The following is a 26,423-nucleotide window of genomic DNA, read 5'->3' as shown; positions in this document are numbered from 1 at the left end:
TTTTTCATTGGAATTAAAAGGTGACTTTCTAGTTTCTCTTTATGCTTTCCTTAGCAAAAATGTCTGCTCTATCGCGTAATAATGTTAGATTTTCTCCTAGTCCTTTAATTTTTTAAATAAATCGGAAAATGTAAGCGAAAAGTGGTCCGTTTTAGGTGTCTTTTTCACCTTGATCATCATTTAACATATTTAAATATTTAGAATGCAGTAACAGTACATATCATTTTATTCGGGAGAGTCCACAGAATTTTGTCGTCTCAACCGCAACTCGATATTTGTTACTGTAAGAAGCACAAAACATCTTTAAAGTTGAAAATCTGCAATTTTTTTCAAACCTGTAAACAGTGTTATGGTATTAATACTAATGCTATTAATTAATACCAAATTCTTTTATAATAGCATGACAGTAATAAATTTGGTAATAAAACACAAATTGGAATTTTATAAGTTGCAGATAAGTTAGCTCAGTCTACTGTATTTGACGTGTATTTGTAAAATTATAAAAGCTGTCAAACAACTTACAAAAACATACATGTAAGTCTGTAACCTATAATTATTTGTCAATTCAATTCACTAATATTCTTTGTTTCCGTATGAATAATCTGATATATTTGTATGGTAGAAATATTAGATTTAGTTGTACCGTAAGATTAGATGTGGAAATTACATCTACTAAGCTATGTATACTATACATACATATGTATGTTTCATAGATATATACTTGTAACCCTTTCTTTTTTAATATAAATTTTAATTTTCATTCTCGGTACGATTTATGGATAGTAACCAGGCGTGTGCCGCCTTTAATCGTTGTATTGTGAAAACGGATTTTAGATACTATATACTATATATTATACGCTATAAAAAGAGTATAAAATGAAATTTTTTCTTCCGAGACTTAGTTTTCGAAATATTCGAGATTGAAAATTTGTCAATTGCACGTACTCGAACTTGGTTAATTACCAATTGGGTACGTATGAACGACCAATAGGATGTTATTGTAGATGCAAAAATAAGTAAAACATTGAGAATAACATTTTTCCGTTTAAGGTTTCATTTTCATGAAAATAGAGTTTAGTTAAGAATCGGCCTTAATATACCACGCGTATGATACATTTTCAAATTTATTTTTCTCGAAAACAAAGCTTCTTGTGAACAAGTTTTATCGTACATTTTCGACTTACTTTCGCACATAGAATGACCCCCTGTCGATTATTTAGTTCTGTCCAGGCCGGAATTTGTCACGTTCAATTATGCCTGATGAATTTTCAAACTTGATTTTTTCGAAAACAAAGCCCCGAACGAACAAATTTTACTCTATACTTCTCTCTTATCTTTTCACAAAGAACTGTCACTCATCCGCTTGACGTGTTTTTGGGTCGCCTGTATATATAACCTGTACATACATTACTATACATAGCTACATATGTATTATGCATATGTATTAAATAGTGTCGATTACTTTCACCATTTAACTACATAAAATAAATGGTTGTAGGTTCGATAAACGCACATGCTCCACTATTATTTTATCGACATGCAGTATATTTAATTTTTTTTTATATTTTTGTAGAAATGATATTTCTATAAATTATAACATACATTTGTTCAATCGTGTCCAATCTTTATATCCCTCGATCATTCTGTTTACGCACTTAAGTTATTATATTGTCACAAGTGTATCAATACGTCAATTACCATTGTTTCAGTATCTACATCTACACTATCACGTCTCTATCAGTAAAGTGTAAACGAAATTCGATTATCTTTAGTAAATAATAATTATGTACACGAATGAATTAAAAACTAACAATATTATAAGTACATATATGTATGTATATAACAATCGGTAATAACAGTAAGTACTAATTAATATAATTTATACGGTATCCTATTGCATTATTGCTCGGATGCTTAACAGCAACAGTTTGTTTATCTGTAAATGGATGTATAATGGTTGTATAATGGCTGTATAATCTTAATGCCGTTGCCGTAAAAGGGTTAATTGCAAAAAGACATTGCAGTCGTATCCAACTTTTAATTCTGCGATCTTGTTTTAATCTTAAACTTGCCGAATTGAAACGTATATAGTATGCTATATACTAAGTATAATATATTTCCTTGAGTAGGTAACGTAACTGTTTGCTTTAGCATCAGTATCTATCACAGATGCATCAATGGTGCATATACCGTAGGATGCGTCAACGTTCGCAAACATTTGCGAGCCTAGTGTTCAGTGCTCGTGGTCATGCGCGTCACGTTAATCTACCGGTATTCGCCGGTATTCTTCCACGGCGCGTCGTGTTGCGTTGCGTCAGATAGAGACGCGGTTTTGTAGTAGCAATAATAGCGGTACTTACCACATCCTTCTATTCGACCGTGTAATCAGCCTCAGATAAAAGCATATTATTCCCTATATGCATATATATATATATATATATATATATATATGTATGTATACGATATATATATACGATACCTACACTCTGCAAATTGTAGACATGATATTTGTATTTACGTGTTAAAATCATATTAGTTCTAAAAATATATTCGCAACATTTCGTTTTCGACTTACAACTTAATCACAGAGTTAATAGTGATGTTTCTTATTTATCAAAAAGGATATCAAATATTTACATACAAAAATTAATTATCTGCAATTGTTTCTTTTAGAAGTAGACATTTAGATTGATCGGCTCGGATATTCACGATAGTAGTGCATACGGATGAGTTTCGTAGTTATCGTAGTTCGTTTGCTGCGATCGTTCATAACATAACATAAGTAAAATACGAAGCAACAGAAGTAGTCATTCGTTAAAATATTATATCTATTCGTGTATCCTGCGCTAAGATGATTTACTGTTAGCTGATTACAAACGGCGACTACAAAGTGCGCCAACTATTTAAAAGGAATATTTAGGCATCAATCGTTTAACATTTAACGTTTAACGTTTATCACAATGATGTAGATGTGTTTGAAACTTTGATAGCGACCTTGGAAGCTACAAGAAAATTTGTTCGCGTTGAAATGATTTGAATATCTTTTGTATAGTAATCGTCTGTTAAAAAGCTAACATAACGAAATGTTATAATATGACATATATGGTTATATGTATAACGGAATAACATTATTGCCTAGTACCTATTATATGATATATGTGTATAATGGAGTAAGTACTCAGATTTAGAGTATTCGAGTGAAGAAGTAATGAAGTTTTAAAATTTCGGATTATTCTCATATGTGTTACGATGATGTATTACAATTTATAGAGATACACAAAAACATTTATCGCAATGAACAATAATTACATAAAAACATGGCTATAGGTTACTGTAGGTGACTATAAATGACTATAAATGACTATAAATAAATGACAAAATAATGAATTGTACATATGTAATTAGTTGAAAAATGAAAGTAATATTTATGCACTCATGTTTAGCTTTCTGTTGCAGGTGATATTAAAGAACATGCGTCACTTTCGCCGAGTCGTGGTTGGCGAGAAAAGGGGAAACTTGTAAAAACAAGTAAGTAAGTACGTTAGCTAAATTAATGAAGAATGCAGAACCGGCGGCAATACACGATTTCTCAATATGTATGGAAACTTTACTCGAAACCGGTCCATATACGCAGAGAATGAAGCCAGTCAGAATAATCCGAGTTTATCGATCGACTCTTAGTTGCCAACTTGGCAACGGTAAACTCCCGGAATTACGAATGAAATGTTCTACATAGTGAAACAGTTGGCAAATCAGGCCTGCTTTTCATACCTTTGCAAGATCCTTGCCATATACCTTTTATATGGTATACGGAATTTCGTCTTCCTTCCCGGATGTTTTATATTTAGTATCTAATTTTCTCTGAAAACGATGAATTACGATCAACATTATATTATAATATATTATTACTATGCGAATAATATTGAATTATTTGTTTTTAATTAGTATGTTATTTAATTAAGAACGCGTACTGACTGAAAGTGTCATTTATACAAATAAAGGAATATCTATATATATATTATATTATGGCATTATAGAAACGCGTGAGGGCGAGCGATAGAGAATAGAGAAAAGTACCTCCATTGCCCTTGTGTCGCTCTGCGGAACTTTCCAACGCACTATACATAATATGTATGAGGATTGCGCTAGTATAGCGGTCCAAACACGTTTCTGAATATCATATACAATATTGAAAATATACATACATATATATATTGCACAGTACACACAGAAACCACAATCGTATCGTCTCGTTTGTGCAGGTAGTTCTTCACTGTTGAGCGTTGAGTCACACAGACGAGCGTTAATTGCACTTAAGACTATACGATAAAGCTGGACGGAAATGCTCGATAACTTTTACCACGAATCGCGAGTCAAGCTTGAACGCGATCATACCATTGCCATTATACCGTTGTACAATATCGGCAATTTGTTTGCGCGCTCTCTCGTAATCCGTGCAACGGAAATTTAAGTCTGTTACATTTACGCGAAGCTCCTATACAGTTCCATGCAAACAAACAATGCTTTGAAATCGTTCTACTTGTAATTGTAATGAGACTGTGACAATTAGTTGTAAGCTTTGAAAATCCTTGACGATCTAAATTACATAATTTCATTCGACTAATTCATAAATTAATTTACAAATATTTATGTCAATTAATTAAATTAGTACACGCTATTATTCTCGCGCTATTATTAATACACGTTATTATTATTATTTTTAGTTTCTCACTTTTTGTCTTTTATATTGAAATTATGAAATAAAATGTTTCCCGCATAAATTGCTTTCATACATACATTTCTTTTCATAAGTTTGAAATTGATCTTTTTAGGATCTTCAATGTACATTTTAAATCATTCCAATTGTAATCGCGGTTATTCAAAAACAAACGAGGAATAATGTATAGAGTGCAGGAAACAACGTCCATTGCGTTCAAAGCTGCACGATTTATGTATGTATGCGTATGTAGTTCTGGCTTCCAGAACACCCTTCCATCAGTGGTTCCCAGTCAGTTATTGGACATTTGCATAAAATTTGGAATGAACATTTCATAATTTTCAAATTTTATTCCATATATCTTGTTCTTTTTCAAAATAATAAGTGGTAGAAATTACGCGATTCTAAATGGTATTTGTAGATTTCGATATTTATAAGAAAAAATTTCGTTACGTTACGTTAATATTTTAATATGTTGTAAACTCGAAAGACTGACAGTTACTGATCCAAGTCGTAGAAACGCTATTGATAGAATTTGTGGAAACAGAGGGCAGTTGAGAAGGTTTTTTTGGTATAAAGGTTGCGTACGGTTGTCGGCATCGGACTTGTAGTCGCTGTTATTAAATGAAGAACAGACAGACTCGTCACAGGGCTACATTTTATAATATGTGACACGCATTTCTAAACTGATGCGACGGGACTGGTTTAATGTCCGATCGATCGGCTCGGTCTAAGTAGCTAAACAGTACGGGGTCGGTAATGCTTATTGTAAGATCATGGATAGTGAATCACCCTCGACCATCAGGTATATACCTACGTACGTTCTTTAGGTATGCTTTTATCAAGCTTGGTCAGGGAGGGAACTAATCCAGCGATGCCGACGGTAGAACGAAATGGACAGGGGAAATTGTGAGAGAATCGATACAGTAAACTGCGTTTTTTGATTCAATGAAATACGATATAAATAAATATGATATAAGTGAATTTTTCGAATTTCGAGCAAAGAAAGAAATATAATATAATATTATATATATGTATGTAAATGTGACTATATATATTTTTATAATTCTAGCTTGTAATTGTAGCCCATTTTGTGCCACTGTATAGAAACAGGAAAATGTCACTTTTTTCTGCTATTATCCAATATTCACTTTTTACTTTCAACTTTGTCATATTCTCTCTTCTTTCCTTTTTCAAATGTTTTAATCTTTATTCTGAAAGTCGTAAAACTCGATCAACACTTCAAATACCTCGATAAACACCACCTCAAAATGTTTTAAACTAGAGACGACTAGCGAATTTTTTCCTTAAGTCAAAAATACAAATTTTTGCTTTCAGAAATTGAAATAATATATATGTATTGACTGATATCTGACTGATATAAAATATATATTTTGCACCGAGTACATATTCCGAACAGAAAATATTGCTATATTTGTCATCTTTCGTAATTCTTCGTTCACCTTTATATATTGTTGTTTTTATTGATTCTATGAAATGTATTATTCAGTTTTTAAAAAACGGAAGTAAAATAAAACAGAAAAATAGAATTCAGTAAAAATAAAAAAGAAAAATAGAAATAAAAAAATTTATCGTCTTTTGATTTAAGTATAATTAGCGTTACATTGATATTGATAAAGGAGGAAAAGAAAGATAATCTAACCTCAACCAGGTAAGATGAAAGAGGAACAGAAATGTAGAATTATGTAATATAATGTAATATTAGTTAACGAATATCCGTACATATGTATTATGATATCCATTTACTTAACTTAACAGTGGAGGAATAATAGGTATAATAAGGCTCACTCTTTTCTCCCTGATAGTGTGCATTAGTAATACAGTTTATAAATATGTAGTAACTATCAAATAGCTTTAGAGTAATCTATATATATTTTATAGTTAGGTATAAGTATCTTATCGAATCGGTTTTCTTTTTGATATATTTTGATACAATAAGGATTTTAGATAAAAAACGTGCTTGAATAATTGTGCAAGAATTTATTATTAACGTGGTACGTGATATATCTTGCAGTTTTATATATATAATGAAAAACTCATACTCGACACATATTCGTGCTTCTTGAAAGGTATAGTTATCAGCGCAAATCCAATATACGTATAATATATACATTTTTACATTATATCATCAAATGTAAGACTGAATGTATTCAAGGACTTTGGAGCAATGAAAACATTATTAACATGTACTACCGTAATATTCATTACGTGTTACATGTTACAATATATTAGGCTACTACAAAAATCAATGCCTTGTTTCGGAATCTCCAATAAGAGTAAAGGTACCTTATAAGTATAAGGATACTTTATCGAGAATTAAAAGTGTAATAAATACGTATAAAGGTATAATATTATTTTAGAAATCTGCTACAATTTTACTTTAACCATTAAAAGAGTATATATATGTAATTGCATGTTATTTTACAATATATACCTACATAATACATTTTTTCAAACCATATTTTAAATGATCTAACTCATATTTACATATTATATCATAAAACAAGCCGGTTTCAAGTAGGTGACAAATATTTGAAACATTTTACAATATCTTATAATATGTAATTTGTATCGGATAGGTTACATTTATTAAATATTATATTATAATGTATAGTATTAATATATAATATTATATAAGATATATAATATAATATACAGGGTGGTTGGTAACTGGTGGTACAAGCGGAAAGGGGGTGATTTTACGCGAAAAAAAGAAGTCGAAAATATAGAATAAAAATTTTTCGTTTGAGGCTTTGTTTTTGAGAAAATCGACTTTGAATTTTCGCTCGGTACGCTTTATCACGTCTCGTTATAACGGATCTCACTGTAGATCGTTGTCTCGATGAAAAAATTTAAAAAAAGAAGAAAAAAAAATCTTTTTCCGCGTAGAATCACCCCCTTTCCGCTTGTACCACCAGTTACCAACCACCCTGTATAATGTTATGTTATGTCTAGACATATTATAAAAATTTTGTATATTATTTAATCCTTTTAGTGCCAATGACTATATATCGTTGCGTATGCGATGGACGCCTTACTACTCGCATCGTCAGAGCACTTTATGCCAAAATAAATTTATAAAACGTTGTAAATCTTTGAACTTCTCTACAGAAGCCCTGTGTGAGATATTCCACAAATTGAAAAAATTGTTTATGAGTTTAACTTTTTGTTACATTTCGCGATGATTGATGCCGACACTCCGTATACGCTATTGCCATAAGATAAAAATTCGACACGGGAGATTTGCTTGAAATCGTAATCACAGGTTTTAGGTAACACTGCTTGTAACAGAATATCTCCTTATGTTTCACAAAATGATCTTGCATCAACAGGGCGAGAATAAAATTTTTGGTGGGCCGGTGCGAAGATCGCGCACAATTTGTAATCTGTGTAATAAAGGATTACAGGATGTATATATTAGTAACCATTAATCCTATGTAAATTATTTGTGTGACTAATAATATGTAAATAATACACATTATACACTATACACAATAATACACTATAATAATATTAACTATAAATGTTTATAATAATATTAGAATGTTATTTCAGTGATGTCATACTAGCTACGCTAATCACTTGTTTTGGAGCAAGTAATTCTCTTGACGCTCGTTGCGCATCATGTGATTATCATTGTTTTCTGTTTTGATATTAGAAATTTTGTTACAAATAATTGACAATGCAGTATTTATGCTTTATACTACGTGTTCTACATCAAATTATGACTAAGCGATGGTTCTTCTTAATTGCAAATATTGTTTATAAAAGAAAATTGATAGTTCCATTTTACCTAATGATTTTGAATAAGTACTACTAGTATGATTTTCAACACATTTTCACCACAACCAATTGAAATACAATTGGCATTAATTTATTCTCGTTTATTTCGTACTATGTTCCTTTTTTAATTTTGAAAATATCATTCTTACTTTTCTTTATGATTTTTCCTCAAACCTTATCAAATCGTACCAATTGATTCGGTATTTTTCGCTTAGGTACAATTCTTTTGATCGCCACTAAAGGTTAACATAACGTTTAAACAATTTGTTAAATCCTTTATTTTTCAGTAATAATGTATAATTAATCTACACTAGAAAAATACTAATATTTCTTTAATATTTCTTATTTCTTACATCGTATACTAGTATATTTATATGCGTATCGGTAACTGAAATTTCAGAAAAATGTTGTGAGAACAGAAAATTATCAATTGCAAGCTTGATGTGGGTAGTGTATATAGTATACAGCATACATAAACCAATTGAGAACCTTTATTCGCGCAGACGATCCGTATTCGGGACGCAGCTGCAAACATTTGCGCAGCCAAAATCGCGCAGATTGCGGTCACGTGACCGACAGTTATGGTGGGAATCGGAACGACCCAATTAGAGTGCGGCTACTATCCCCACTCTAGATTGCGCGAACAAAGAGACAAAGCTACTTCGTTCGCGTCGACGGTCGCTGCCACTAGAAAGTCGTTGGCAGTTGGTGGGTGCGGTTGTTATGTGAGTCGGAAAAAAGTGTGTCGATTGAGTTTCGCGAGAAAGTTTTGCCCGGTTACAAGGTGCACTAAGTGAAGCGTAGAAGAAAAGAAGGTTATTGTTGCTGCGTTCTTTGAATTTTACGTTTCATCGTTTTAACGAATCTCTGTGGTATCTCGGAGATCGATTGGGAGAAACGAGTTGGAACGCGTTTACGATCGAAAAAGTTACGATCGTCACGACATCTCTGATTTACGACAGATTAATTTCGTCGCTTTTGGGAGACCATCCCAACGAAATTTGAAAATTCTAAAACAGAAGATACGCGCGACTATCGCCGAGACTTTTAAGATTGAAACAAATTGTGTCATATCTTAGTCGATATTTGCGAAAGAACAATCGAAAAGCGCTCAGTATTTCTTTTCGCGCTGGAGCGTCGACGAACGAATACTAAACGCGATCGTGCGACGTGGCGGCGACGCCATTTTGTGAAGACTCCTGTGTGCGAACCACGAGCAACAACGGCCTCTCTCGAGCCGTGACCTCTCGAATCACGGAAGGAATAGTGCTTTCTTTTGATCGCGTCGTCTCACGTCTCTATCGGGGGAGAAAACAACGGAAGAAGTGGAAGAAAAAGAAGAGTGGTACCGTACTATCAGCAAAATTCTATCATAGACCATTCGTCCTGGGTCGCATTGCATACCAACCATGAGACTGGAAATTGTGTCAGCGGCGGATTTTTTGGTGCATCTACTGCGTCTTCAGACAGGTCAACTGTCTGAACGTCAGCTGGAGATGTTCAAATCCTCTTTGACGGAGGTTTTGCGTCATCGTTACAGGGATCACTGGTTCCCAGATCGACCAAATCGTGGTTCCGGTTACCGTTGCATACGTATCAACGGTAAAATGGATCCAGTCATTGCACAGGCAGGTGCTAACGTCGGTTTACTGCCAACGGTATTGCATAGCTTGTTTCCAAGCGAGCTCACCATGTGGATCGATCCATCGGAAGTATCCTACAGAATCGGTGAAAACGGATCTATTTGTGTTTTATACGAACGTACAGAACCTGAACCGGAGGAGTCTCAACATCAGCATCAACATCAGCATCAACACCATCAGCAGCAACAGCAACAACAGCAGCAGCAATTCGAAAGTTGCAAGGATTCGTTGTTATTGGAGCATTCGCAATTTAGCGAGCAGATCGCCGCGTTCGTTTCCAGTTGAAGCGTTTTTCTACGTAAATTCATCGATGCAACAACATTAGCATCTTGTTTCGTTTTCACTGGACGTGCATCACGCTCTCGGATTGATCAAAGCACATGGGTTTCATGATATGTGATGGCGTTCCTCCGGTCGGGTGAATGTTTGACTCGTGCACACGAACGCGCAATTTTACTCTGTATAAGTCGAGTTTCAAAGGAAATGAAGTGTGCACTGTTCTACCTAAATAAGGACAACAAACGTGTAAAAAAAGTGTTTAACCGTTTTTTTTGGCTAAAGCTGATTTAACCGAAAAAATTCGTCCAATACGTATCGTTCGACGAGCTTTTTGTCGGAATCCCAACGATCGTTATCACGACCGACTCTAGTCCAACCGTACACATACATATGTGTCATCCTGAATTTTTGTCAACCATACGAAAGAGGAAGAGAGGGATATTCATGGCAAGAAGAGCACCATCATCGTTTGAATATTCGAGGAGAATATTGCGTGTTCGCGTAACGACGATGTCTAACTAGACCAGTGATCCTCTTACGTTTTGGCGTATTTCACGAGAAAATCCAGTTTTTCCAGCTTTTTCTGTTGAAAATACCGACTGCTAGCGAGATCGCGCCCGCAAATGTGAGAAAATAATATATGGGCGAGCTCCGCTCCGAGGGTCTCTCTCAGACCGACAAATTGATCTCAGCTCACCTCCCGCGTACTTCCGTTTATCTCGAAAAGAAGTTACGTCTGGAGTGGGGGAACAACGAACCAGTCTGTGGCCCTCTCTCTGTTCTCGTGAGAGGAAAAGCGAAACAAGCTTCTCTCCCCTCTCCCCCCCCTCCCCCCTCTCTTGGAAAGGATTCAACAATGTGTTTTTATCGTCGCAAATCTCTTTTCTTCCACGAACGTTTTTCATCTATCAATCTAATTGATTATTCTGAACCCTCTCGTGTTCCGATGTTCTTGGTATGCTTTCCCTCCGCTGATGAAGGTCGAAGGACGAACATCGAGGACGAAGATGACAAAAGAAGCAATTGGTTTTCCAGTGAAAAATTGACGAATAACATATATACTGCATTCTCTCTTCTATCTGCATGGTCAACACGCTGGTTGAGCTTCAAGGATTTTTTTTCTCTCTAACCTCGCACGGTCAATGCAAATTACCACCGAGTCACACACATACGAGTATACCAAACACATACCAAGAAAAACCAACATATATATGTTTCCGTCGCCACTTTGTCCAACATACAGAAGAGACCTGTTACTATAAACGATTATCGATCTGTGTCAACTTTTCCATTTTCTTCTTTGATCTGGAGCTCTTACAGCACGCGTTAACAAGCATGCTAACGGCAATCATATTTATCAACTATCCTCGATGTCACTGGTATCGTAGCAGTGGCCCATTATCGTTCTTGGATCGGCCATAGCCATTGTTTCATTGGTCATCAGTAGTCGAGCAGTCTCGAACTCGATCCACGCGTTGGCATCGTTGACACAATAAGAATACATGTTACACTTCATACGTACAAACCTTTAACAAAATGCGTGAGTTTTATATGTACATATATATAGGTATTATGTATGTAGAGAGCACGTATTGCGCAAGCCGATGGAAACCATATTTGCGCGAATACGTTGCGCCAAATTGTATATTATGTATCTGTTTTGCGAGTATAGAGCGAGGGGGAATGAATGTATAAAAGAGAGCACAAGAAACTGAGTGCGTGATTGAAAGTGAGAATGTGTGCCGTGTGCGTTGCGTGCATATTATGTTACGTACGTGTGTTGCCATATAGGATGAATGAGAGTAAGAAAGAAAGAAAGAAAGGAAGGAACAATGTCGTGTACAGTGTACGTGAAAGCAAGCAACAAACATGAGGCAAACATCTGTGATTTTCTTCGAACGAAGAGAGGGCATGTTTCGTGCATATATCGAATAATTATCTTTTCTGGTGTTTCGAACGTGACAGAGGAATCGAGTCAAATGAAGAATATATGTATGTATATTGATATGAATAAGGAGTGAGCAAAAGTTTATCCTTTTCATCGCAACCTCAGTTTTTTTTTTTTTTTTTTTTTGTATTGCTCGATCTCTTTTCCTTATCGCTTTAGTTTTCTACTTTGCAAAATTGGTACAATCGAACAACCTTGTTTCATTTATATATATATATATATGCAATAGAAGTCGTAATGGGTATGTTACGTGTTACACACGCAAGTGTATGTGTGTGTGTTTCAATTTCACTTACAAGAAAATTTTGCTAACTTAAAACATGAAATTTTCCTTAAACTTTCGTAACTTTGTAGGAGACTTGCATATAAATATCGGGCAATTTTCTTCCTCTCCTTTTCACTTCTACTATTAGAGCTAGTGTATATTTTCCTATTCCCCTCTCACACACACACTGTATTACTCTCATTCTAGAAATTGTCAATCTTTTCAAGTCCAAAAATATTGCACAAAAATGTTCATTTTAACAATTTATTTATACTCATTACGGCTTTCAAAATATGTATACAGGAAAATGGGGAAACATGCCGACTTGCAAAGATTATTTTCTTACAGAAGAAGTAGAAAGTAAGTAACAAGAAAAAATGGTCTGACACCTACATTGTTCAAAGCTAGAAAGTTTTAAGAAAACGTACGAAATTTCCTAGGTTCTCGGAGCTTTCTTGATAACAATTCTATTGTTTCGAGATAAAATCGTTCGATTATACATATATGTACATACTCTCGTATATGTATATGCATATGTAGACACAGTTGTTTCATCATCGGTTCTCCGATGGCGTATCTAGTTTAGTGGGATTTTGATAACTATCAAGTAGAATATGAAAACGACCATCGTCTGATAATATGATCGGATGATATATCGTTTCTACTTTCTTTTCTTCTGTGACGGAAATACTTGTTCGGAATATTCGCGTAATATTAACTCGCGCTATAAATTGAAACGTGGTGTGCAAGAATTTGAGAGAATGTCGTTCATTTGTAATGATCATAGTATGAAATCGTGAACACGTGTAGTATGATAGAGGACAAAAAACGGAGAGAGAAAAGATAAGTATGTTTGTGAAGAATAGAGCGAAATGGAAAGAGTAGCCTTGTCGCGTTCGGTGTCGAATCAGAAGTGTTTGTATGTAGCAATTATATAGAAACCATGTCTGTGATTATATTAAAAATAGAGAGACAATATGAGCAATCTCTGTGTGCGAGAGCGACCTAATTAGAGGTGCGTGTATGCGTCTCTGAATAAGATCATGAGTACACGTGCCTGTATTGTACTAATATCTAAAAGTATATAATATATAAATATGTTTATATTGAAAAGTATGCGTGGCAATTTTAAACGAATTTAATTTATAGATTAATTATGTTCGCGATCAACCACTGCGGATTGTGCATTATATATACGTATATGAACGTTGTCTATACGCATTAATTTCACTTCTTTTCGTTTGCATGTCCTTCCATCCACGTAAACGAGCTGCACTTTATGTTGGAAAAGATTCGATCGTTCCTATCGGTTAGTTTGGTTTTTCTCCCTTAACGGGTCCTATACGTTTACATATTTTGTTAATTTGCAGTCGATAAACACATTAATACGAATTTGTGAATTGTGAACGTTCGATTAAAATTGCTAAGCATGCCCAAATTGTGACCGAGCGCGTAAAACTACAAGAATAGAAAAAAAAGAGATTCGAATTCGCTCTTTCATTTCGAAGATCAGAAATGCAAACCGATTCTCTCTAAACGACCTATTGGGAAATCTGTCGAAAGTAATGTTGGACGAAACAAGTGAAAGTGTGAGAGTCGAACGGCGACGTAGAAAATCTCGCGCACCGTCTAGTACTTACCATAGAATCACATAGCGCAGTTTCAGACAACAGCTAGAAAAAGACATTCCCTTTCCGTTTTATTTGCCCTTCGCTTGGAGCCAGGAAAAAACAAAATTTTCACAATATCGTATAGGGAGTACTCGTTTAATATATGCCGTTGGATTCGCCTATGTGAATTATACACGTTGTAGATTATATCACACGTAACAGATGAACACATACACGAAATGAATGACATGACACGCGTAGCGAGAGAACAAGCGGAAACTCGGCGAAACAAATTGCAAGAATGAGAGTGAGAGAAAAGCAGAACACCGTTTCATGAGTGAATTGTAATTACTATATATCCATATACATATATATACGAATATATTATATATACATATTTATATGTATATATATGTGTATATACATATATGTATATATATGTGTATATACATACATGTATATATATGTATATATACACACATACACACACATCTTGTAACTATACATAGGGTCCTTCAGGAAGAATTTGTACAAACCCGCTGGGATATGGCACCAGCAGTCTGTGATTTTAGCTTGGTTAATTCAGTATTTTTTTAAATAAAGCGAGACAAAATCAAGATAAATGATAAAAAAAAAAAAAAAACAAGATTCGAATTGCGAGGAAGCTCGTGCATGAGATACGAGCAAGAGAAAGTTCTGCATGAGAAGACATTGTCGTTCACTGTGTACGTATGCTAGGGGCAGGGGTGGGGATGATGATGTCGATGATGATGGTAGGGTTGGGGCGAATGTAAAGAACGCTTGCGCAGGAGGAAGGAGAGGGAAATGCAGGGAAGAGAACATATTGCAAAGTGCAAATGGAAAAAATATTTATTGCGTGTATATTTAATGCGACACTTGTACAAAAAATCCCAATAATTTAATATTTCAATTTTTTTTATGCAAATACGCGCGATTGTTGCAAACAATTGCCCTTGAAATTCGCGAGAATTGTAAATACGATATTAATGTAAATGCGATGTATTTCAATCGTGAATTCACAAAAGTGACGCGTGAGACGGAAAGCGAGAATTTATTTTCTTTATTTTCTTTATTTTTCAAAAGGAAATTCAAACATTATGTATGTATATATATTTTAATATTAAGTTTATAGATTTTAATTTTCTATAGCCGGAAATTTTAGAGCTAGTTTAATTATAAGTTGTGGTACGGTTGTGGTTTCAAAATTATAATATATATTGATTATATTGATTGATTACAGTCTCGCTTCGCGTAAACACGTGCAATTTTGCGATTGTTTCGAGATAGATTTATATACATAAATGCGTATACATGCGTCTTCCGTTCGTATTTTTCATTGTGTTCCCTCCGCTTTCTCTGTGACATAAAATAACGAGTAACTGAGATTGTGTGAGAGAGAAAGGCAATAGTCGAAATCATAAATCTGACATGTATATGAAGCGCGAAATTAAACTACATATATGCCGCGTGTCTTTCTTTTCTGTCAAATAAACTGTTTTGTTGGGACACCAGGAAGGAGAATGCACGAGATATAGTATAAAGAGAGGGTATAGTTTAAAAAGGAACAAGGAAGATCAAGCGATTAGTCCGAGTCGAAGCATTTTTTTTTTTTTTTTTTTTTTCGAACGTGAGAACGAGAGAAAGCGTGGAAGAAAGAGAGCGAGAGAGGGAGAGGGTGAGGTTTGAGAGTATAATGAGGGATAAAAAAGAGAATGGATATTGGACATTAAGAGAGCGTATAGCCTGGCAGGGGTGCTCAACTCGGGTAAAGTGGGCCGTGGGTCTCATCGTGGTAACATAATTGTGATACCGCATTTACTGTACTGATTAGGGAAAATTCGTACTGATTTTATTACGCATTCTCGTTTGAGACGAAAACCAAAAGGGAAGAACGCTGACCCAAGGTTATCGAGATCCGAATTCGGCGACCCTGTTGGCCAGTGCACAAGTAAAAAAGAAACATTCGTTCACATATACACAAACGTACAGAACAGGCAGGACAGCTAATTGTAAGACACATAGAGACATACATAGACAAACTTTTATACATATACATACATTGGACACGTACGATACGATATAACACGACACACTATGATTTCGAAATAATTGCGGGCGAAATAATCTGTTCGAAGAACTCTGCATAAAAGAAATTCACTTTACCGATGTATGTATAGTACACCGTCATTAACAAACACATGTAAAACATATGTGGCAGGCACGAATACACACACACACACACACGCGTAGACGAATACACTTTGACGAGATACATGGAACAGACACGAGGAACACGTTACGTACACTCTCGAATCTGTAGACTGTAGGTTTAATATTAATTATTACGAATTATAATTATTATATATCTATTATTATATCAATGTATAATTATATTTAGTTTTTAGGTTACTATGTTTATCATTTCCCGCTTGTACATATGCCGTGAGCTCGAAAAAATTAAATCTTTATCAAAAGAAATCTATAATTTTTTCGACTGTTTTTGTACAGAGATAATAAAAACAAAGGCCTCGTGCTTATGAAATTTCATGAATATAAAATACCGCTGTCTAGTGTATTGATTTTTGTCCTAAATCCCAGATACCAATTTCCTCTGTATTAGTTCGCAGATCGATAAATTTACATATTTGAACGTCGAGTTTTTTTGTAATGTCGCTATTTCAATATAATAAATATTCAATATGAAGTAGTTCACAAACTATACAACAATATATACTAGAAAGAATCTTGGCAAATTATATAACGAAATCCTAAATTATTATTAAAGGGGTATTCTAGTCTGGAGGCATGAATTTCGGGCAGTTTTTGAAGCTCTGTACAAACGAAACAAAAAATATTTCTACCATTTGTTTATTGATATTTTAAGATTATATAAAAAATTAACCGAAAAAAAGAAACTCAAAATTCACGAAGTTATGAGCTGGCAAAGTGGGGGGTCCAAAAAACAAAAAAAGGGTGTCCTGGTGTGCATGATTTCAACCCTTCTGGTTATCTGAAACAAAAAAGCCGAACGGATTCTTAATTAGTATAGATGCCGCTATAGCATGAACCTCGGAAGAGTAAAAAAAATTTTTTTTCACAAAATGGCGGCCGTTTGAATTTTCTTTTTCAAAGTTTCTGACTTTCTTTTTTTCGGTTAATTTTTTATATAATCTTAAAATATCAATAAACAAATAATAAAAAAATGGATAGTAAAAATATTTTTTGTTTCGTTTGTACAGAGCTTCAAAAACTGCCCGAAATTCATGCCTCTCGGCTAGAATACCTCCTTAAGTACAATACGATACTTGATGAAATATTTATATTTTCTTTTATTTCTTCTCTTGATTTTTAGTAATTTGTACATATAATAAGAATCAAATCGAAATATATGTCATACACGTGTATGTACCTGAAAATCTCATTTATTGCTTTGATTATAGTTTCGTTTCAAAAGTTATACTTGTATTTGTGTATTTTTATAATATATATTGCAGTATATGAATATATTTGTTAATAGAGTAAGATTCTTTCGCTATTTTAAAACAATTTGCGCGTCATGATAAAACAGGATATTTTAATCATAATTGCTTGTTTTACTATATTTTTTCAAGGTATATACTGTGATAGTAGAATTAAGTTTAAAAGTGAAGTGATTCTATTACTTACATACGATATAACTGCATATATCCGAAATTTTTGATGAGAATTAAAAAAAAGCGTTAACAATTCCATGTATAATTTCCAATTTAGGATGACTACTGCAAATCACGCAATTGTCATGCATTGTAGATGAGATAAAAATTATTGTATTGTGTGTGTCTGTACTTCGATTCACATTCATTCAGAATTAAAAACTTTATTCTACACATGTTATAACCATATTATCTTTAATTTTTAATTTCATAATTTTGATAGTCAAATACAGATATACATATAAAATTATCGTTCACTTGATTGCCCCCTCTGTATGCAATAGCCAAGATTTCTTCCACATATGTAATGTATACGATGTCATGATCTGTTTACAAGTTATTCTATGTCTGTGATAGAAATTAGATTAATCATTAACGTAAGCGTAGACGTCGACAAATTTTGTTTCTTGAATTAAAATTTCTTATGACACTGAACTGGTATTATTGGTAAAATGAAAAACAGTTGAACAAAAATGATTTCCTTTGTTCTCATAAAAGTGTTTCCTATAATATTTATTTTTAAATGCATTAATAACTTGTAAATTATTTCTCTTCTACTTGTTCGATAAAAAGATATGTAGCATCCATATATTCTCCTTTACTTCTTGACTGTCTGTATATTGTATGTTCACAATTGCCTAAATTCAACAAATATTATATAAATGTTACAGCTTAACATAATATAATAGTATAATATCTAGTAGCAAATTAATTTCTGTAATTGCAGTTTATCGAAATAATTTGGAAAACGAAGATGTTTAAATGATAGCACACATATGTACAAAATTGAAATGTCTATTTCGAAAAATGAATAAAAATTTCCCAAAAGTATCACATAGCGAGCTTGTCGTGTCACAGAAAAGCGCACTTTCCACAAAATGATAGTGAGGAATAATTAATGAATCCGAGCGCGTTTTTCTTTTTACTTCCTAACGATACAAATCGGCTCCATATCGCGTAAGATATCAGTATCGATATCGATGACGAGCTTTTACTCAACGTTTTAGTGTTAGAACGAGAGCATGTCTGTATGGAGTCGTGGTTGTGGAGCGACAATGATGGATAAACGATGAATCAAACACCAGGTAATCGTCGATGTTCAATGATCGAGCGACTGAACTAATTTCGCAAGAACGATGAGTTTATCGTCATAAGCGATGTCAATTAAAGTTAGAAGAAGTGTGTTACCGTGGGAATACGATACGTAACTCTTTCAACTTGAAAGTTCGACTTTTGATAGCCGCAATTTACCTCGAAAAGAGAGTGCGTCAATTGCACGCTGTGCGTGCGTGCGTGCGTGCGTGCGTGTGTGTGTGTGCGTGTGTGTTGTGTGTGGTGTGGTGTGTACACGTCATATATTTGGGCGAAGAAACACATTCATGTTAACGAGATTAATCAGAGTATGTTTACAGAAAAGTACATGATATTATAATAGTATCTTCCTGTTCGGAATTCGTTAAATTTACATGGATCTGTCAGCTTGAAAAATAGAAATTCTTCTGATATTCTAAAAGTTACAAATAATCGTAGAGATCGTAGAAGTGAGGAGCAATGCGAATTTTATAGTATAATCATTAGGTAGAATAAAATGTTTCTTTAAGGAAGGAACTTCACGATCATGTACGTGGATTAAAATTATTTAAGAGATCAGCATTTTATACAAATATATGCATGTACGGAATAAAGCAAATCACAAATATTCGGCAGAGAGATGTACGTGCAGGAATTGTGATTAAATAACGTTTGATTGGAAACGGCAAGTCCATACGAAGGAGACAGAAGTTGTACCCTGTTCAGGCGCGGCGTAAACCCAACAGAAAAGTCGTACAAGATCGATTTGATAGAAATGGCGAAAACATTTCATCGGAACCGGGTGAGACGATTGTTTTTTCCTTCTTCGAGCTGAAATTATTTCATAACGAAAGAGGTTAAATCTTATCTGCAAGGAACAGAGACGCAGTTCAAAAACCCGTTCCCAAGCGTTGTTAAGGTTTCTCGCCATTGAGGTTCACAGGCCATGACGATGTGGAACAAATACGAATACGAGGCACTTTGCCTCTCGTAAAGAGAGAAGGACTGCGAAATGGCGACGAATTATTGTGCTATAGAGAAAGAGGAGCCACAAAAGGTGATACGCCGTGGATGACAGTCTGGGAGGAGGATACAGAGGCTGATACGAAGGCGCTGGTGAGAATGGAGAATGGTGAGCGTGCGGGACCAAAGGGGCTAGGGACGCGGAAATGGCAGTACCGGTGCAGCGGTGATGACTACAATCTACAACTACATACTCACAGTGACGATGTCGGATTGGCCGGCGGGGGGGGGGGGGGCAAGCAAGAGAAGAGAGAAGGCGACCGATGGTTGTCGTAGAGGTCAGCCTCGGTTGTTGCCCTGGCCCCCTGACGTTGCTTGATCCGCTCGGTTACTGCCCCCCTTATGCCTTAGAATCACGATAGTCACGATTCCATTCCATTCGATGTAGTCTTTAAACTGTAGACCATCGCAATTTCTTTTCTTCCTCCTTTCTCTTTGTTTCAACTCCACCCCTTTCTGTCATCCCTGCTTTGCTTCGCCACTTTCTCTTCAATGCGATGTTCCGTTAATAGAATTATCCGGTTTTCGTGTAAATCAATTCGATGTTTCTAGTCCAATGATCATTGCCCGTGATAAATTCGAGGATAATATCGCGAACATAGTTATCAATTATTTATATTTAATTTTTGTTTATATGTAACGAAATAAGACAGTTGGTAGAATTAGTAGAAACACAAGAATTAGATATATATATATATATATATATATATATATATATATATATATATGTAATTAGCGAACGATGGACATTTCGAAATGATTTCAACTTTTCGAATACTACGAAAATTCAAACCGCTTCAAACATGAAGCGATCGGTAACTTAAAACTCCCGGGACTGTTGATAAACTTTGGATTTGAGTCTTGATATATCTCTTTTCCTTCATTAATATCTTCATCGTTGATTATTTAATTTTAAACGTTTTTCAATTTTTTAAGTAAAAATGACTAAGATGAGATATTTAAGGGGCTCGAGTTGGATAAAAAACCTTATATATTCTATTGAATTCTTTCATTTATTACAATAAAAATTAGAGATTATGTTCATCATACAGATACGTATATATGTATGTAATATAATACATTTCATTACAGGCAGTATTATATACATATAGTGACCTATATATGTAATCCTACTAAAACTGTTGTAAAACGTAAAACGTCAAAAATGTAATGTTAATGTTCGATTAATTGATTCATTACATTAGTCATGAGGTAATTTTCGTAGATGAACCTAACTAATGAATATAATTGTTGATTTGTCTATATGATGGGAATGGAAAAATTGATAAAATGGAAAAGAAAACTTGACACATTTACAAAAATGATAGGTCTACCTCTCGCAAATTTATAACATGTATCTGTGGGCAATGGAGGCATACTTTCTCGTTTTGAAACCTTCTCGGCTGTTTGAAAAGACTAATGTTCGCACTTTAAATCATTCTCCTCGTGTAATTTTGTCTCTTTTGTTTTCTCCATCAACGTTAGACATTGGAATGGTTTAATCCCTTGCCATTGAAACAGCACCATTGAAAACTTGAAATTGTAGCTTTGATTTCTTTAATAAGATTAAGGGTTCTAATTTCTAGTAGTAGAATTTATTAATTACATAAACGTTTGTTATATATATTTCAGCGGTCTCATTTTCCGAGCCTGATAAATTAATGTTATCGATTGCACTGCAAAAGGAAATAGCTGTTCTTTTTTTGATGTTCGTTTCTTCTTCTGCTCTTGCTGTTATCATCGAATTGCCAACCTCTTCTCGCCTCTTCAATGCATTCTCCCCCTTCGCCGTCTATTGTCCCTTTGGTTCAGTGTAATTTACGTTGCAGAATCGTTTGTGCACGTCTCTAGTGTTGGAGAGCACGCGAAAATATGGCGCCTTACACTTTACACGTTTCACGTGTCCGATATAAAAGGGGTTTGTTTTCTTCTGTTCCTTTTCTTCTTCTTTTTCTTCTTTTTCTCTAGTTAGCAGCGAATATTATCCATTGTAAGCACAACTTGTTCCACCAAACTCATCGGTCTTTACAATGTGATCTAGCCGTTCAGTGGATGGATTGTGATTCGCAGTGGCGTAATCAAAAACGGTACAAGCAGGTTCGTTTCTGTAGTCTCGAGTCACGGAGATTTCCGAACTTTTTTAAGCGATCCGCGCTTACATCTTTTCATGCTTTGGTCTGTAGCGTGGTGTGAACCCACCATTACAAATTACACGAATACGTCGTCGCGTCCGTACGAGTTCCAATGAGACGCTCGTACTTATTGCAAGTCGCTGAGTTTCGCAAACTCATCGGTCGTTAACCTTATGCGAAAATGGATAAGACAGTTGGACTGTAGCAACGGCAACGCCGCCGTGCCGCCGTTCTCTGTAGACATCGAAACGTTTAACAAGCGGCGACTAAGTGCTTTTAAACGTACGATTAAACCTTTTTCCTCTGTGTTTCCTGGCGTTAATGCAGCCGACGAACCATTTCTATTGTTCGTTTTCGTCACAAATCAACTCCGTTTCGACCGGTTAAATATTCGTCGGTGTACCTTCGTAATTAGAAAAAGTAAGTCGCGTTGCATCAGACGAGCTTCGAGAAACTTCTGTCGATCAAACTGCTTCTGGTTTCATCTTGACTACTGATAACAAATTTTTGTCCATGAGTAAATATTTTGTTGCTGAGAACATTGCAAATCATGATATATCAGATTGTCCGAAAAGTTTGTTTCATTTTATAAGGAAATACAATAATAGATGCACAACATTTTTTGTTTTATATTATTTTATTGAATTATGTATGATCCATTTTGTTCTATTGGAACAGATGCCAATACAATCATATATAATATAATTAATAAATAATTATAATATATAATTATATTTATATTAATATAAATAATATCTAATTATATTATAATAAATAGATGATCCAATAGGATCATACATAATTCAATAAAATAATATAAAACAAAAAATATTGTACACCTATTATTTCCTTATAAAACGAAAGAAACTTTTGGGGCAACCTAATACGATATATAATTATTTGAGTGAAATAATTTCGTAAAACTGTTGTTGAATATTTTTATTTTTTTACAAGTTAATATATAGACTGATTTTAATTATATATGTCTCATTTTCTACATCTTTTTGATATCTACTTATTGCATCTTTCGTAACGATGATTGCTACCTGTTCACGACTTTCGGACACATAGGTACATTTTATTTCAAGCGACTTTCCGAAACATCAAATGCAAGAAAGTTGCTGTTTATAATTGCTGTTTATAATTGCTGTTTCTCGATTGTGTATGTTTTGATGACTAATTAAATTTACTTAGTCTAGTAAACTCGTATCATCTTTGTACACGTTCGACGTACTACTTCAAACACGCGATGTTCTTTCCATTTTCCAGATTCGGTCGCACAACGAAGTGAATAATGAAATAACTGGTCTTGTAACTTGTAACGAGATTATCATCCGGCTATCATTGCTAGCTACTTTTTTACTTCATAACCAGCTTAATTGCGATAGTATTTGAACGATCGTCCCAAACTTATCTTCTGAATTCTCTCGATGCTCTCCGTTAAAAATCTTTGAACTTATATATACTTATGCTATGGTGGCAAGTGTCAACGTAGGACCTATATAAATATATACAATACATTATACATGTTCTTTTACGCGTTACATCAACTCTCATCGAAATAAAGGTTTTTTCAATTTAATTCTTCGACAATTTTCTAATGATTTCAAGCTTTCTCTTTCTGATTCTGATAATCATTAATAATTTATGGTCAAAGAACGAATTTTCATATAAAACAGCAAAGTGCAAGTCACTCACATCTGTACAATCTATATATTCCAAGTATCATTTTGTATATTTATTACTACAATCTTTTATTTTATTTTGTTTTATTTTATTTTATTCTATTTCATTTCATTTTATTTTATCCCATTTCATTTTATTTTATTTCATTTTATTTCATTTCATTTCATTTCATTTTATATCATTTTATTTTATCACCATATATACCGTTGCATTGTGGTTGCATTATGTAATTGCCGACCATAACAAATGTTATTAATTCTTACTTTTCCCGCCAGAATCAAAATCAGTAATCGTAATGCTCTTCCTCGCGAATAAAAAAAGTGTAGATTAAACATTTTGGTATAGTTAACTTTCTTTATTGTAAAATTGTGAATTTGTAAGAAAAGATATCGGGGGAAAAAAGGTCGGATAGAAAAGAAAAGCATTAAATTACTGAAAAAAAATTATTCAGTGTTCTGTACGTAGAATTTTCATCAACCTTGAATAATATTTCAAATAACTTATTATTTAGAATATATCTCTCCGAAACTGTTTGAGCAATATTTCCATGATGTTCTATCGCTGTTTGCACTACAGGTTCTCATAAACGTGTAGTATAGAATAGTATAGTATAGTACATTATAGTACATTATAATATAATACAGTATAATATAGTATGGTATAGTATCGTATGATAGAATGCTGTATTATAGTATAGAATGGTATGTGTACATATACTTACATGCGTTCACTAGAGATTTCGAAAGTCGACGCATATGGTACGCGGCCCTCTTTATTATTCAAATGACTTCATTTCTATGAATCATCGCTTCCCGTCTAGTCTTAGCGCATGGAAATATGTATTATAATACATATACTTGCGTGCATATGTATATAATATATGTCGGTGAGGTCTATCGTTGTTACGTTAGGAAAATGAAATAATCATCTAATAATCAATTCGTCAAGATTGATAAAAAGCGTCAAGACTCTTATGACATGAAACATGTTGAGCAATTATTAATGTCCGTGCTCTATTTTCGTTCATCGACCAGTTTAACTCTGTTGAATTGCATGAAACTTTGATAACGGGTTTTATTGAAATGTAAAATGGTTGAGATTTCTCCTTGAAACGTTAACCTTATAGAACAGTTATGTCGTGAACTTATCACGTTTAATCGGTACAAATAATTTCTGCTCGTTAGTTCGAATAAAAGACAATTATCTGATTGATTGTGGTAAAATGCGACAAATTTATTAGTGGAAGATTATAATGCAGGTATACGCACGTATATATACAGAGTAAGTCAATAAGAAGGTACTATCTTACCTAGATGAATTATGTTGCGTTCGTCAAGAGATTCATCGAGCGAATGCAATTTTATTTTCTAATATCTTATATTTTCTGAGATATCAAGGTTATCTTGAATTTTTTAAATGGTACCGTATATTTTTTATAACGTTGGTCGATCCAGCTGGACATTCTCTACAAAAAAGTATTAATCTATGTATACCGAAAAACCATTAGTTTAACAAATATTTTAACTTTAATGTCAAATTTAATGTACAATATAAGTATATACATATGATATGAAAAACAATAAGGAAAGACACGAAGCAATATCCTTGTGTTTACATATATACGTTGTCATATATACGTTGTATATATACGTTATACATATATAAGTTTGGCAAATTGAAGCTAAAATATCTAAAACCAAACTAATGATTTATCGGTATAAATAGGTTAATATCTTTAGTATGAGAATGTCTAGCTGGGTCGACTGCTGTTATACCATTTAAAAATCTGGAGGTTACTTTAAGATCTCAGAAAATATAAAATAGAAGAAGATAAACTTACATCCACTTACATCCGATTAGTTCCTTAAAATGTAACATAATTTATTTGAAACTTTTTCCGATAAAAGCAGTAGGTAACGAGTGATCTTAGATAAAACCTCTTATTGACCCTATATTATAATATCATAAACAACGTATGTACAACGCTTATGTATTATTTGTTGGTATATAATTATGGTTATTATATTACGCTTGTAAGATATTACACGTGATAACGTTTGCAAAGCTTTACATATGAAATTTTTGCTTCATCTCAACAAAATTTTCATTTCCATTTCCCTATTTTTTGTTCGATTACAATATTGTTTATTATACACGTATATGTTTTATATCGTTCTCATACTATGTTTACGAAATGATTAATGAATGTAATTTAAATAATATGAGTTAATATATTACAATGCGTAACTACACATACTCTATATTTAGCATGTAAATATGTAGTAGAAGCACATCTCTTCGAAAGGGATTAAAAAGTGAAGAATCTCATATTTTTCGAAATATAAAATATGGTAGTATTTAAGAAATAAGCTTTCACAGATTAAATGTACAGAAGCTTAATTTATTCATTAAAACCTGAAACATCCCTCTATACGCTTAAGTTTTCTCACGCGCAAATTAATTTATTATAATGTTTTTTTTTAACATGATGTAGCTATAATTTAATTTAAGCAGTCGGCAAGTTAAATCAAA

The 26,423-nt window shown here is 33.7% G+C and overlaps 2 protein-coding genes across 13 annotated transcripts in view; both read left to right on the top strand.

Moving 5' to 3' along the window:
• Ipk1 (Inositol phosphate kinase 1) overlaps positions 1–26,423 on the top strand; it is a 79,976-nt gene that overhangs the window by 32,975 nt on the left and 20,578 nt on the right. For 6 of the 12 annotated variants that reach the window (XM_069116043.1, XM_069116051.1, XM_069116050.1 and 3 more), the window contains exon 2: positions 3,457–3,528. Coding sequence is in view for 3 of the 12 variants with exons in the window: in XM_069116040.1 (XP_068972141.1) it covers positions 3,444–3,532 (89 nt within the window). In the remaining 9 variants the exon portion in view is untranslated. Of the gene's footprint in view, positions 1–3,443; positions 3,533–26,423 lie in introns of those variants that run through there. The other 6 variants (XM_069116040.1, XM_069116042.1, XM_069116041.1 and 3 more) reach the window with 3 other exon arrangements.
• Positions 9,145–14,912, top strand: LOC138181298 (protein BTG2). The gene has a single exon (XM_069116038.1). The coding sequence runs from the start codon at positions 9,931–9,933 to the stop codon at positions 10,447–10,449; it is 519 nt and encodes a 172-aa protein (XP_068972139.1). The 5' UTR covers positions 9,145–9,930; the 3' UTR covers positions 10,450–14,912.

This window comes from Bombus flavifrons, chromosome 6 (assembly GCF_040668555.2).
Source record: "Bombus flavifrons isolate JBK064 chromosome 6, iyBomFlav1_principal, whole genome shotgun sequence".
NCBI lineage: Eukaryota > Metazoa > Arthropoda > Insecta > Hymenoptera > Apidae > Bombus > Bombus flavifrons.
The sequence above is the reverse complement of the archived record's forward strand: the minus strand, read 5'-3'. Positions and strand labels throughout refer to the sequence as shown.

Excerpts from the sequence above, each read along its gene's own strand:
- LOC138181298 (XM_069116038.1), top strand. The coding sequence starts at position 9,931 with ATGAGACTGGAAATTGTGTCAGCGGCGGATTTTTTGGTGCATCTACTG.